The sequence below is a fragment of the Equus quagga genome, chromosome 1 (genome assembly GCF_021613505.1).
Source record: "Equus quagga isolate Etosha38 chromosome 1, UCLA_HA_Equagga_1.0, whole genome shotgun sequence".
NCBI lineage: Eukaryota > Metazoa > Chordata > Mammalia > Perissodactyla > Equidae > Equus > Equus quagga.
The window spans coordinates 91,888,169-91,903,075 of NC_060267.1; the positions used below are offsets into that span (position 1 = coordinate 91,888,169).

At 48.8% G+C, this 14,907-nt stretch overlaps 1 protein-coding gene across 13 annotated transcripts in view; it reads right to left on the minus strand.

Annotated features, from left to right (window-relative positions):
• Positions 1–14,907, minus strand: part of RAPGEF1 (Rap guanine nucleotide exchange factor 1) — a 135,993-nt gene that overhangs the window by 77,030 nt on the left and 44,056 nt on the right. Inside the window, exons 1-2 of one of the 13 annotated variants that reach the window (XM_046637788.1) lie at positions 4,406–4,436; positions 4,167–4,277 (exon numbers count right to left, since the gene is read on the minus strand). The exons of the other annotated variants lie outside the window; for them this stretch is intronic. Of the exons in view, the coding sequence (XP_046493744.1) occupies positions 4,167–4,277; positions 4,406–4,421 (127 nt within the window). The 5' untranslated portion in view covers positions 4,422–4,436. Of the gene's footprint in view, positions 1–4,166; positions 4,278–4,405; positions 4,437–14,907 lie in introns of those variants that run through there. 13 annotated transcript variants of the gene reach the window in all.

Sequence of the window (14,907 nt, forward strand, 5' to 3'; positions counted from 1 at the left end):
CAGTCACATGGGGCCGGGGGCTACCACACCGGACAGTCACATGGGGCTGGGGGCTACCACACCGGACAGCACAGCTCTAGAAGTAGACCATTGTCAGCTCCACTGAGGCCACCACACGCTCCTTCGTAATCACGCCTCTTCCCAATAACAGGTAACGGTGATTCTCATTTTTGTCCTCATCACCCTCACTTTTTGCGACAGTTGACATCTACAAGCACAGTTTAATTTGTGAGTCTGTGAACTGTACCTAAGTGGTACTACAGTGTAAGTATTCTCACGCTCTCGTTTTCACTCAGGAGCAGGTCTGATGTTTAAGCATGTTGAAGTACACATGTGTGCTTTCATTTGCAGTGCTGTCAAAGTCTATATATTCTGTAATACCAGTTTATTTATCTGCTCTCCTGTCAGTGGACACTGGGTTGTTTCCAGCTTTTATAAACAATGCTCCTAAGAACATTCTCATATGTGTCTCCTGGAACACGTGCAAGAGTTTTCTATGACGAGACCTGGTGAACTATAGAGTATAGACCATATTTAATTTTATCGATATTGCCAAGCGATACTCCAAAGTGGCCATGCCACTGTGCAGTCCCGCTAGCAAAGTTAAGCGAGGCTCAGTTGCTCCACATCCCCGCCAACCCCTGGGATAGCCAGACTTGCACACTTTCCACATGGCTCTGCCTAACCAGAGGAAACAAAAGCCCTCCTTCACGGGAAATGCCCTAAGTGGGTATCTTATTGTGATCTATCAAATCCTGTGACAGCAACTTCAAAGGTCACTGATAGAACTTAAGAAGACAAAGCCTCAGACCACTGCTCAGCTTGGCATTTACACCAAGGAAGGTCAGGAACTCCCAATGACTAATCTGCTAGTCATTTCTTCCAGAGGAAGGGTAGATCATATGGCTCACAACTGATGTATGAATGGCCATGAGGTTACTAAGAGCAGGCATTTTCTTGGGTAGTCATCACAGGCTGAGATCCGGCTGGCAGATGAATGCCCAAAGAGAAGGAGGACGGGCTGCAGAAGAGGCAGGTGGCCTGCTCACAGAATCACTGCAACAAAAAACAAAAACACACCAATTTCTCCCCAAGTCGTCTGCCAGGTGTCAATATTTCATTTTTAAATTTTCAACTTGCCCCTCAAACAGGCCTGACAATGGTCTCTGCCTGCTGCTGACAAATGTACAGATCAACTGGCCTTTCAAATGTCACTTGCAGCAGCAGCTGGGATCCCAACTTAGCAATGGTTTCCATCAGGGCTTAATTCGGCCCTGGATGGGGGAGGCTCTAATATCAACCCCACCAGGGACCACGACATCAGGGTCACGGTGGACAACACTGAGGCAGCTCCAAAACCCTCGTGGGCCGTCTTGAGAAGCAGCATGGGGTTAACTTCCCATTACCTCCAGCGTGCTGGGCGCAGAGCTGAGGCCAGGAAAGGACGTCCACTGTCGGCTTACGTGAGTCCCACTGGTCCAGTTCCACTTCCCTAACCCACGCCTCTGTTCTCGAAGTGAGTAAACAGGACAACCAGATTGGAGAAGTGACTTGAGGACATTAGGAAGAAGCTTTCTGAACAAAAGGATTTCAGACTTTTACTTATCCCGACTTGTACAGACTGTAGCATAGAGATAAAGACCAGAGTCCAGGCTGAGTGGCTCATGGGCACAGCAGGTGGCTCGCAAGCTTTGGGGTCAGGTGGCCTGTGTTTTAACCCAAGCTAGGCCATGACCCTGGACACACTTTTCACTCTCTGAGCCGTGGGTTGCTCACCTACAGAACAAGTGTACCCTCAGGACCTATGTCCTAGGTTACTGTGAGGATTAAATGTGACCCGGTGTGTAAAGCATTTTGCCGAGGACCTGATACACAGCAAATGCTCCACAAACGGCAGCCATCATTGTTATGTGATAACATTGCCAGGCCTCTGCCAACACTTAGTAAAGCAAAAGCTAAAAATAATCCCAGCCTAGTAGAGCAGAAAGTAACCTGATGTTTCAGTTTTCCCAACAATTTCCATATTAAAAGATCTTCTGTCCTACTTAGTATAGAACCACTCATATTAAAACAGAGGGAAAATAATATTTGGAGTTTTGTCATGAAAATCTGTTCATATTACCCATTTGTTCAGGAAGTCTGCTGGTAACTACGACGCTGCTGTGGGTGCTGATGGAAATATTAAGTGTATCTTTTTTTCTTTTTCAGCAACAAAAGTAAAACAAACTCATTATAAAAATCCAAGCAGTGCAAAAATATATAACCCAGAGAGTGAAAATCCCTATAGCTCCACGTACGGCAGAGCTGAAATATTTTTTTGACTTGTTCTTTTAACTTAACAATACACTGTGGGTATTTCCCTGTGAGCACAGTTAATGGTTGAATGAGGTTCAGTTGAAGAGCAGACCACAACACATTTAACTAGTCTCCTGACGGTTTCTAACTTTTGCCCTCCAAACAATGCTGTGTTGACGAACACCCTCGTGCTCACCTCTCTGGTCACCTGTGTAATGAGACAGACTCCTGGAAATGGAATTGTCAGGTCAAAGGTATGAGCACGAAAAACTTGGTCCAGCTGCCCTGAGCTGGATGCAGGCCGGCAGGGACTGTGCCAAAGAGTGAGGCTCAGGGCAGAGGCAGGAGAGGGGGGTGTAGGAAAGAGGTCAGGTCTACGGGGCCCCCACCATCTCTGGAAGAAACCACGCTGCACCTTAGATTTGGGCTCAAATCTGAAAGGGTCACCATTTTCATTTTATTTCATAGCTAGTAAGGATTAAAATAGATTGAGAATTGAACAGATACTTCACAAAAGGCAATATCCAAATGGCCAGGAAACAGATGAAAAGCTGCTCAGCTCCATTTGTCATCAGCAAACAATAAATTCAAACCATAAAGCGATACTACTACAGACACACCAGAACGGATAAAAAGAAAAAACAGGAAATACTAAGTGACGGTGAGGACGAAGACCAACACACACTCTCCACTCACTGTGGTGAAGAGGTGCATGCAGACCACAGTGAACATAAGCTTCCCCGCGGCCCTGTGACCCCACTCCTGGGCACACACCCTGGAGGAACGCCACATGAGCTCATCCCAAGACATGACCAGAATATTCAAAGCAGCACCCAAACGCCCGTCGACAGGAGCACACATAAACTGTGGCACACATAAGTCCCATTATGCTGCCCCTCTGCTCAAAACCCTCCTGTGGCACCTCTTCTCACTCAGAGGAAGAAGCGGAGCCCTTCAGAGGCCTAGGGGCCCCATGTGATTTGCACCCTGTGTGTGCCACTCCCAACCCCCACCCTGACAGCCCCTCCCCCCAGCTTTGGGAGTAAGCCCATCCACAGGAACCCTGTTCTCTGACGGCCCACCCTGGGGAGGCCTGACAAGTGCCAAGTGGCTATGACCAGATGGGTGAAGTTAGTCTAATCCTAGGATCTGCTCATTAGGAAGCTCCTTTGGCTCTTCGAGCAAGCTCTGTCCTTTAAGCAAGTCTTTATTAGCACCAAGGTAATACTGTGGTTCCCATCTCTCTTATTGTCTTCTTTCCCAACTTTCAGAATTCAGGGCAGAAAAGAGGTTCCACTCATTGGCCCCTTGAAACCCCGCCAAAGATCAAGTCTCCTTATTTGGAATCTGGCACTGAGCCCAAGAACTGCACACAGTGAAAATAAACCCGTGCTTGTTAGGGAGCACACAGACAAAAGGTCAATGAACGAGGTCTGTGACAACAAGCGACGACTACGTTCAACCTACACCGGAGGGTAGTATCTGACGAGTGACATGGATCGGACGGTTGATACAGATGTTTTTTTCTCTTTTTTTGCGGAAGATTAGCCCTGAGCTAACTGCTGCCAATCCTCCTCTTTTTGCTGAGGAAGACTGGCCCTGAGCTAACATCCGTGCCCATCTTCCTCTACTTTCTATGTGGGACGCCTACCACAGCATGGCGTGCCAAGCGCTGCCATGTCCACACCTGGGATCCCAACCGGCGAACCCCGGGCCACGGAGAAGCGGAACGTGCGAAGTTAACCGCTGTGCCACTGGGCCAGCCCCCTTGATACAGATTTTTAATGTAACTCGCTAAGGGGCACCAACACACGAGTCAGAGACCACGCAATCAAGAACTTTCTTTGGTGTGGTGCTTCAGCTGGGGTTACCTGGGTTAACAGACGTCTGTTGTTCAAGCGACTTCCAGGGAGGAGAAGAGAAAACCGTCCCTTCCTCCGCCCTCTGGGACTCTACTGGACAGTGGGAACTGTGGGCCAGCACTGTCCAACAGAAACACAATGTGAGCCATGTCTGTAATTTAAAACTATTTTTTAATTAACCCAATTTATCCACAATATTATGATTTCAACATGTAATTAATATAAAAACTATTAATGAGACACTTTACTCTCTTCCCCTTTCATACGAAGTCTTCAAGATCCGGTGTGTATTTCACGCTTCCAGCACATTCCCAGGGCTCCTGGAGCTCTGGGCCCTCGCCTTCCTGCTGAGGAGGGCTGGAAAGGGACTGCTGACCTCACTGGCCTCCCGAAGAAACAGCCTTTGGCTGGGCTGGATTTGACTGCCTCAGGCTTGTGTCACTGACGTCCTCAAGGCTGTTTTGCCTCTCCCCGAAAGGACAGACAACGTGCACACCTGTGGCCGCGGGAATGAAGGCAGGGGGACGCACTCACCCTCAGGCTAGGCGCGAGGGCAACACGTGAGTGCCAGGCCAGGTCGCCCTCCCATAACACTTGCCAGGTGGCGGCACTGCAGGATCTCATTCTACCAGCACCTGGCCCAGGGACAGGGAATGTGGGCACGGACTGAGGAAACGTCACTGTGCGTTTGGAGGTCTGAGGTGGAGGGCAGGTAGAGGAGGCAGCCTTTCCGTCAACAGAACGAATTTTTGACACTCATAGCTTCTCAGCAACGCAAACTCATTTTCTTTGGCGGCGGGGACCATAGACATACACGGTGGCACTGACACCATGTCCTACGGCTATGATATGTGGGCAAAAAGGAGTGACATTGACCTCCGCACATGGCCAAGGACAGCCCCATGAACTTACTCCCACTCCACCCACAACTCTGATGACAGTGAAACTCCTCAATGTGTGTGAGTCTGGGGAAGTTTGCCTCCTGGGGCCTCACTTTTCTCATCTGTAAAGTGGGAATAATCATCCTCACCTCACTGGGCTGCTACGAGGATGTAATAAAGTACTCTATGTAAAGTTGTTTAGCCAATCTTGGCATTTAGTAAACACTAAATAAATGCTAAACGTTAAATAAACATTAAAAAGTAAACAATAAATAAATAAACGTTAAATAAACATTATCTGCTGCTACCCAAATGTCTCCGAGATAAATGCCACCATTTTGAGTGGGCAATTATTATTTTTTAACATAGCAGAATTTAGAAATAGAGGAGAAAATTCATTGAGTGGGTACTCACAATTTGAGTACTTTTCTACATGTATGTTATACTTTAATAAAAAAAGTCTAATTGACAAAAAAGGAAAGTAGAGCAGAGATGAAGAGGGAAGTTGGATTCTTGGTGACATTGTCTGGGTTGCTGGATCCAGCTTTACCTGAAGCTCAATTGCCTCTCAACTTCCAGTAACATGGGGGAAAAAAAAAGAATCGAATAACTAAAGTTTCTTGTAGGATTTAACTAGAAGCCAAAGCCTCCATCAACAAAACTTTTGCACGTGAACAAAGCATGGAGATGATCTCCTGGGGCGGTTCCTCTTTCCTACCTGTCAAAGAGAGCTCTGAATAAACCCACATGAAGAACTTTCCCAAGACTTACTCCAGTTATGAAACATTCGGCACACAATGGACAGATCTCCAGGATGGAGAGCTGCTTCCCTCCTGGAGCGCCATCAAGCAGCTAAGTCAGCAGCTCCTGTTTTTAAATGTCCCATTAGAAGCCGGGTAGTGTGGGGAGATCTGCACATATTCTCCCCGATCCTCACACTAACCGGGCGAGGGAAGGACATCTGACAGATGAGGAAACCAAGCTGCAGGAGCTCACCCCCCACCGCCCCCAAACAAGGCAACTGCAGCCCTAACACGTGCCGTGAGCACTCAAGGTCAGCCTGGCCCCACGGAGGCCAACTCCCAAGGAAGGACTTCTTTTCTATGACTGTTTGAAACGGACCTAGACCCCTCATAGCCGGGCTTCACAGACTCGGAGCTGTGAACTAGTCATTTCCCCAGAGTTTCAATTCCAGAGAGGAGAGAGAGAACAGTTTCTTCTTAGTGAACATACCAACCACTGGGCAGGAAGCAAGCAGACCCTGCACGTCACAGCCCTTGGGACCCCGGCTACCATGGGAAGTGGGGTCCACCCTAACCTTTGTCCCTTAGGCGGAACTGTCTGGAGCGGTCTCCGTCCCTCAGAGGAACTGCATGTTAGGACTGGTGCCAGGCCAGAATCCCAACAACCCTCTTCAAGGGCTGCAGAGCCCACTCTTCAACAGCATGTCACCAGCTGAGCAGCCTGAGTCGGGACAGGAAGGCCTGTTTATTTGGGGCCAGGCCACCGTGACAGGGCACACCGGGGCTGGTGGGCAGTGGAGGCAGCAGCAGACGGCGACTCTGTCGGCCTCAGAGGCACTCGGCCCTGCTCAGGGACCCCGAGAACTCATTATTTGTCAGGCCAACCTCTGGGCTTCCAGAGGGAAAACACCATTTTCATTTGTCAGTGAGCATATATTCATCTACTTATTCCCCAGGCAACAGAGGAAGGAGCTGGGAGCCACAATCCTAGAAGCTTGGGACACTGCAGAAAGAGCTCACTGGGCAGAGAACGAAGACAGTGAAAGGACAAGGGTCACCTGTCAAGTCCCTTCCCCTCCCTATCACCACAGGGAAACAGTGCATCAGACAAGGCAGGGCGGGCACTATAGGGGCCCACAGCCCTCGCCCCTCATTCAGTCCCACATATTCACGTGCCACTACATCTGCAAAGCGCTAGGTTCCGAAAGAGGAGCAGGCTACAGCTCCTTCCTCCAAGGGGCTCCAGACTCAGGGGGGAGACCCAGGAAAATCCTCAGTGGAGACAGAGAGAGGAGACCTGGGATGGAGACATGCCCAGCAAAGGCCTGGGCTTTTCAGATGCTCACAGGTCTGTTGGTGGCGGGGTGGGGGGGGGAGGCGCAGGGACAGCCCCAGGTGCCAGGGCAAGTGCTCTGGAGCCCAGGGTCCTTGAATGAAAACCCAAGCTGCTCCTTGGGGTGGAAGAAAGGGCTGAGTTTACAGGAACAGCTCCCGGCTTTGGGCATTGCACATGGGGACCAACGAAAGGCATCTGACTCAGTAAACAAGCGTAGGCTTGGAAACAACTTCAGAAACCTCTGCAGACACAGAAGGATCTGAAAATGACCACTTCTCCCAAGGCACACTTCTGGCTTCCCAGGCCAGGGGTGGGGGTAGGAAGGGGTGGGGGTAGGATGGGGTGGGGATAGGATGGGGTGGGGGGGAGGAGAGGCAGCCTTTATTCCCTCACAACCAGAGTGCATTTTCCTCTAAAACAAAAGGAGCAGAGTCTTCTGGGCTGCTCTCCGATGAGCACTTTTTCACAGACCTGCCCCTCTGGCTCCTGTCTCTCAAACATGTTCATGGCCAGGGGGCGTGTTCTGGCAAGAATATCTATTACGTATGACAGTTCACACATACATGGGGGAAAAAACAAACCCCACTCTGCTCTACACATTCAGAATCAAGTGCTGATCAACCCCAACCTCTCCAAGGCAATGGCCAACGTGGTCCCCGCTGGGAGCCAAGTGAGCACTGGGGCTCTCAGCTTGCACGCAGGTGGGAGTTGGGAAGGCTCCCGAGTCCACTCACAGCAGAAGCGGAGGCCCTGGGAACTGACCTGCCCCAGCCTGGGACGCAGGCCTGTTGGGCAAAGCCAGTCAGGAGCTCTGTCCTCAATAACGGCTGAAAAAGTACCAGACAGCCTCGCAGCACTTCTCCTCCACACAAGACAAATTTGGCGTAAGTAAAAATGCGTAGCGGGCCAGAATAAAAGACAGACCACTCAAGCGCTGGTGGCACCCATGTACTCTCTGCTTGTGAGTTACTTACTGCCACAGATGGTCTAACTGCCCACCAGGGGCTCTGAGGGCCCTCAAAACTCTGGGATTAAATCTGAAGTCATGCTGGCTTAGTCAAAGCAGAATTTCATTGGCTTGGAGCCTGAAATCCAATCCACTTCCAGTCAGATGTATGGGTCCCCCATGTACGAGGCATTGCACGAGGTCCTGAGCAACACACATGTGGAGCAGACGGTAGCAACAACACAGCAATGGCTGGGATCAGTTCTGCACAGTGAGGGCCCAGGACCACCCCAGGCACTTTACGGGCCTGTCTCATTTCACCCTTACAGTGACCCTCCGAGGTAGGAAAACTGAGGCTGAGGAGTAAGTGACAGACTCTGGATTTGAACTCAGTGTACTTGACAGGCCAGCCACGCCTTCTCCTAACATAGGAGACGGAGAAGTGAATAAGTACCCTAAAGACGGCTCGCATGAAGCAGAACGCAGGTTCAGAGGAAGGAGGCCCGTGTGCTCTTTTGTGCCTGCAGGAACTACCTCATTCCCTCTGGGTCAGGGCTCTTTCCTGACAAGCCGGCGCCCAGGAGGTGCACGGCTCCGTGCTCTGCTACACATACCACCAGCACCCGGCTCACCCTCGGCTTCCGACTCAGACGGCACATCTTAACGCAGGCCTCCTCTTCCTCTTTTCTAAGCCGAAGCCTAGCAAATATGCTGTTTATTAGATGTGTTCTCAACTTTGATCACCAGGGAAGCAAGTCACCACAAGAGTAGAAGAAAAGACTCTCAGGCCAGTACTGCTCGTAAAAGTGAAGCACGCCCTTCTGGAAAAGTCCAGAAGCAGGATGGCTCACCCACAGCAGCAGCACATCGGAGCCCTCCTGCTGTTCCGGCACCCGGGCAGCAAACACCCTCAGTGCTGAAATCCCAGGCGGCCCCTCAGGCTGAGGGGAGGGCCGCAGCACAGTGGCTCTCTCAGCTCGGGGCTGGGAGGTGGATGGGACCAAGGCACTATTTTTAAACAAGCCAAAAAACAACTGCTGCAGAAGAACATATATTTAATGATGGCTGGAGTTGCCAACGTTTGGCTAGAAAGCACTGGTGGGGATTTTCTGAAGTCACACAGGCCTCCCGGTTCTCACGGAATTTCTACCTTTATAGTCTGTGATGAGCAACAAAATGGCCTCACAATAACGTGTTTTTAAAAGACAGTTCTCTGCGGCGGCCATGCCCTCTCCTGGATCTTGGACTCAGCCAAACAACATGCCTCTAACTCTCTGCAAATTCTCTCCTGTTCGGGACTCTCCAAAAACTCACCCCACCTGAGGGGTGCCTTTAGGAACAATCCAGCTGCTTCATTCTAGAACCCTCAGAGCAGGGAACGGTGTGCATTTTCGAGAAGGAATTTCATTTTCCCTGGTTCTCCCTCCACAGCTGTACTCTTTAAGTCTCCTAGAACTCAAGTACTTTTTAAAGGACCAAGTCTCCCCCCAGAAGGCGGCCTCCTGCCGTTGGTCTGGAGGCTCCCGGCTCAGATGCCGGGAGGAAGCAGCAGCGTGGGCCACTCCGGCGAGGGGAATAAGGCAGAGACCTGTCTTCTCAGAGTCAGCTGCTGGGAATCAGAATGCACTTTCCCACTGAAACAACGTTAAAAACCGAATTCAGGTCCTCGCCGCCCAACCAATGGAGCACAGCTGGGCTGAGCTCCTTCCACCAGCCAGATGCTGGCCATGTGGCACCAGAGAGCGTCTGTGGCTGAAGAGGAATGTAGACCTGCCCTCAAGTGGGTTATAAGCTAACAAGGTAGTAAAGCCATACAGCCAGGGCTCCAACACACAGGAGAGGGAGTCAAACGCTGAAGAAATAAAAGGTTTACGGTCGGTCCTCCTCCCATACGGAGGGCCAACTCGGGGACTTGAGCATCTGAGGATTTTGCTATCTGTGGGGGGCAGATATGGAGGGACGAATGTACTTCCTGTGAGCTCCAGGAAAAGTTCATGGAGGAAGCCTTAGAGCTGTGAGCCGAGCAGATGTTGGGGATCTGGCTGTGAAAAATGTGAAGGGATGGACAGGCGAGGGGGTGGAGGGAGGGAAGCAGTGGCAGAAAGGGCAGTGGCTACACGGGTAGGCAGATGTGTGGTCTATTCCTCCTGCTAACATTTACTGCAAGTCACAACCCATTAGCAGGTCCCTAAATCAACAGAATAGAAAATAACAAAGGGCACAGCAGGTAGTAAGGTAAATATTGTTTCATGAAACTATTTCAGTTACGATCAACTTGAAATGCTGAACACCCTTCTCCCTGGGGACCATGGGGAGGAGAAACCCCCTCACTGAGGCAGTGGGGAGCAGCTGTAGGTCAGGGTCCTGTCGGGGCAATCAAGACCTCAAATCTGGTCTTTGCCCCAAGTCACAGGGACACTGATTGAGCTTCCTGCCCGGGTCTGGAAGTAAAGATCAGGCACAGGTGCGGTGCCAACAGGTGGGCCATTGTTAAGGCAAAGGCTCTCAGTGGCTTTCAAATCTTTTTTTGACCACAAACCACAGTAAGAAATGTATTTTATACTGTGATCAAGTACATAGAGTATATCAAAAAATCTAAAAGATTTAAATTCTATTTCACTTTTTTTTTAATTGAGGTATTGATAGGTTACAATCTTGTGAAATTTCAATTGTACATTAATGTTTGTCAGTCATGTTGTAGGTGCACCACTTCACCCTTTGTGCCCACCCCCCACCCCACCTTTCCCCTGGTATCCACTAAACTGTTCTTGGTCCATAGTTTTAAATTCCTCATATGAGTGGAGTCATACACAGATTATCTTTCTCTTGCTGGCTTATTTCACTTAACATAATTCTCTCAAGGTCCATCCATGTTATTGCAAATGGAATGATTTTATTCTGTTTTGCAGCCGAGTAGTATTCCATTGTATATATGTACCACATCTTCTTTATCCATTCGTCTGTTGATGGGCACTTAGGTTGCTTCCACGTCTTGGCTATTGTAAACAGTGCTGCAATAAACATTGGGGTGCACAGGACTTTTGGGATTGCTGACTTCAGGCTCTTTGGATAAATACCCAGTAGTGGGATGGCTGGATCGTATGGTAGTTCTATTTTTAGTTTTTTGAGGAATCTCCATACTGTTTTCCATAGTGGCTGCACCAGTTTGTATTCCCACCAGCAGTGTATGAGGGTTCCTTTTTCTCCGCAACCTCTCCAACATTTGTTGCTATTAGTTTTAGATATTTTTGTCATTCTAACGGGTGTAAGGTGATATCTTAGTGTAGTTTTGATTTGCATTTCCCTGATGATCAGCGATGATGAGCATCTTTTCATGTGCCTATTGGCCATCAGTATATCTTCTTTGGAGAAATGTCTGTTCATGTCTCCAGCCCATTTTTTGATTGGGTTGTTTGATGTTTTGTGATTGAGTTGTGAGAGTTCTTTATATATTAAGGATATTAAGCCTTTGTCAGATATATGACTTGCAAATATTTTTTCCCAGTTAGTGGGTTGTTTTTTGGTTTCAATCCTGTTTTCATTTGCCTTGAAGAAGCTCTTTAATCTGATGAAGTCCCATTTGTTTATTCTTTCTATTGTTTCCCTTCTCTGAGAAGGCATGGTGTCCGAAAAGATCCTTTTAATACTGATATCAAAGAGTGTACTGCCTACGTTTTCTTCCAGAAGCCTTATGGTTTCAGGTCTCACCTTTAGGTCTTTAATCCATTTTGAGTTTATTTTGGTGAATGGTGAAAAAGAATGGTCAATTTTCATTCTTTTACATGTGGCTTTCCAGTTTTCCCAGCACCATTTGTTGAAAAGACTTTCTTTTCTCCATTGTATGCCCTCAGCTCCTTTGTCAAAGATAAGCTGTCCATAGATGTGTGGTTTTATTTCTGGGCTTTCAATTTTGTTCCATTGATCTGTGCACCTGTTTTTGTACCAGTACCATGCTGTTTTGATTACTGTAGCTTTGTAGTATGTTTGAAGTCAGGGATTGTGATGCCTCCCGTTTTGTTCTTTTTTCTCAGGATCGCTTTAGCAATTCAGGGTCTTTTGTTGCCCCATCTATTTCACTTTTTAATCTGCTATATTGATTTCATGACTAAATAGTGTCTTAATGCTTTCCCCAAGTGAGAGTAAAGCGAAGGGGCAGGGCTCTGCGGTGGACGGCAGCACCAATGCGGCCTGGAGCTGGTCAGAACACCAATTCTCCACCCCAACCTGGATCTAATGAATCGGGGTCCCTGGGGAAGGGACCCAGAAACCTGGGCTTGAACCAGTCCTCCAGGAGACTCTGCAGCACGCTCAAGTCTGAGCAGCACTGTTTTAGAAGAAAAGATCTGGGAGAAAGTGGTAAAACTCTTAAGAAATCCCATATCTTGGGCTGAAGGGGCAGGGGCTGACTGTAAGCCCAGCAGAGCCGAGTGCACACACAAAGTGACAGGCAAGTGGATCCTCTGACTCTGACAGCAGGGGAACTTCTCGTCTGAGATCAGAACATTCCTCGGGATACGATGCCCTTGACTGGGAGACAGATTTGTAAATGCTGTAGCCAGAACAGGCCTGTAATAGCACAGCTGTGGGGCTGGGCGGGGGCGGGTGACCATCAATCCCAGCCCCAAATTTCAACTCACCAGCCACCTCAAGCAAGAAAATTTGGCTGAACCAGGTCTCTTCTAATAAAGGCTCAGAGCATGAGTAAGCCAATAAATATTTCCTGAAGACCTACTGTGTGCAGAGTGCTTGTGACAACATATTTCACTCAGAACCAGTGGGCCAAAGTGATCTATCATTGCTCTCCCTCCTGCTTAATGTCCTGCTTATTTATATTTGGCTGTAACATTTGTTTAGCATCTACTTTGTCCTGGAAAAATATGTGGGTTTTGCCCTCAAGCAACTGTTCTAAGGCCGTGATTCTCAAGGGGGTAGAGAAGTGGGTCAACGACAGTGTCTGTCTGAAAAAGCATACGCAAGGCAACTACACACATCCATATTTGCGACCGGAAGAAAGCAAACCTGTAGAAAATATACAGAAGCTAAAAGAAGAGGGGCTGAGGTTATAGAGAGTCCAAAATTAGGGTTGCGTGAAAAGTTATCATGCTGCTTGGCCCAGGGGCCTGGCCCGACTCCGTTCAGGAGCAAGCCCGGAAGCTAGAGGTCAGGTCCTCATTCCATGCTGACCTCATCCCATGAATTAACTGTTTCCTCAGTAGAAAACGAAGTACCTTTAAAGTCCTTCGAGCACATTCTAAGATAACTACATTTTACATTTAAGATGGAAAACCCTGAGTTTTCTGTCAGGAAAACAAATCAACTGGGAAGGAAAGAAATTTGCTGAGGACTCAGCATCCCCAGGCATAGGTCCCCCAGATCTGAGAGCAAGCGGGATGTTCCTATCACCCAGTCTATGTAGGAGCTACAAAAACTCCTTCCTTAGGAGGAAAGGAGATGGCAAGGGAAAGTCCAGTGGTGTTTAACCAAAAATTTCCAAGAGCCACCAAGTGACGATGAAGAAAAACATGTCACTTCATTTTCTTCCAGGAAGCCTGGGCCCATCATGTGCTCATGATGACTTAAATCTCCTAAAAGATCATTTTTGTTCTGCAACTGGTGTGTGCCAGCCACAGTTCTGAGGAACTAAGGGAACCTTAATAATAAAAATACACAGCTCCCAAAAAGCTAGTGGATATGTTTGAAAAATGCATCAGAATCCGTGGATTGAACCTGTAAATGGGTCTACACTCTGCAGAAAGTTTGGCACAATTTTTTAAGGCCACCTTTTAAGTGTTTTTGGTTCCAACTCTCTTTACAAACTGAAGCATCACCACACAGCAGGGATCGAAATACATTTAGTTTCTTTATAATATTTTTGTATTCTTTGTGGTGGTGGTTGAGAGCACTGTTTTTAAGTTTTTCATCAAAACAAAAATATTAGCACAGAACTATGTGTCCTGAAGCTCGGTTACAGACCAGCTGCTTCAAACGGGGCTCGCCACTTTATCTTCAACATTCATTTCCAAGGGTGAGGAACCAAACCCAACCACGGAAAGGCCAGCTCTGAAACACTGAAATAGGCAGCCTCTTCCGTCCACTCTAGCAGAGTGCTGTTTGGCTCTCAAATTCCAATCTCTTACCCAAGGAAGGCAGCCTCCTAAAACTGAGCTCACACCTTTATGCTATACGACTGGCCCTCGGCCAATTCCCCAGAGTACGTGGCCCCTACTGGGGTCCCAGGCACAAAGAAATCTGGAGTGCCACACTTGGTGTAAGGAAAAATTTTTCTGCGTGATTTTCCCTTTCTAGGGCTGTAATCGCACGTGGCACGGCTCTCTGCCCACCTGGGCACAGCAGGAGCTTGGAGAGCTGTGAATCGGTTGATGGCATCCAGTCTGGTGACTGTAAACGTCCCCTGACAGTGCAGGGCCTCCACAGGGCCCCAGTCTGAAGAGGGCTCCCTAAAAGCAAGGTCCACCCCGAGCTCGCTGCCTGCCAAGGAAGAGCCTCTGTCACATCCCCTCACTCCTCCTCAGAGAAAAAGGACTGTGGAGGGCCGTCCGAGGAAATATGGCCCTTGGCCCCCAGACACACGGTGCCCGGGATGCAGCAGTGAGTCAGCCCGACACAACACCAAGATTTACGAGGAGCAGGGAAGAAAGACCTGAAAGACACCATTACGAGGGTGACAACTGCTACAGAAGTGGGGCTGAAGCTCCCTAACCAAGGCTGGGGAGGGTGTGAAAGCTTGCGCCTCTGTCTGGATTTCCCCAGAGGAGACTGAGACAAGGGTTCAAGGGCAAGCGGTCAAGTGGGAGGTGCAGGGACGCTGGTAGGGAGTGGGCAG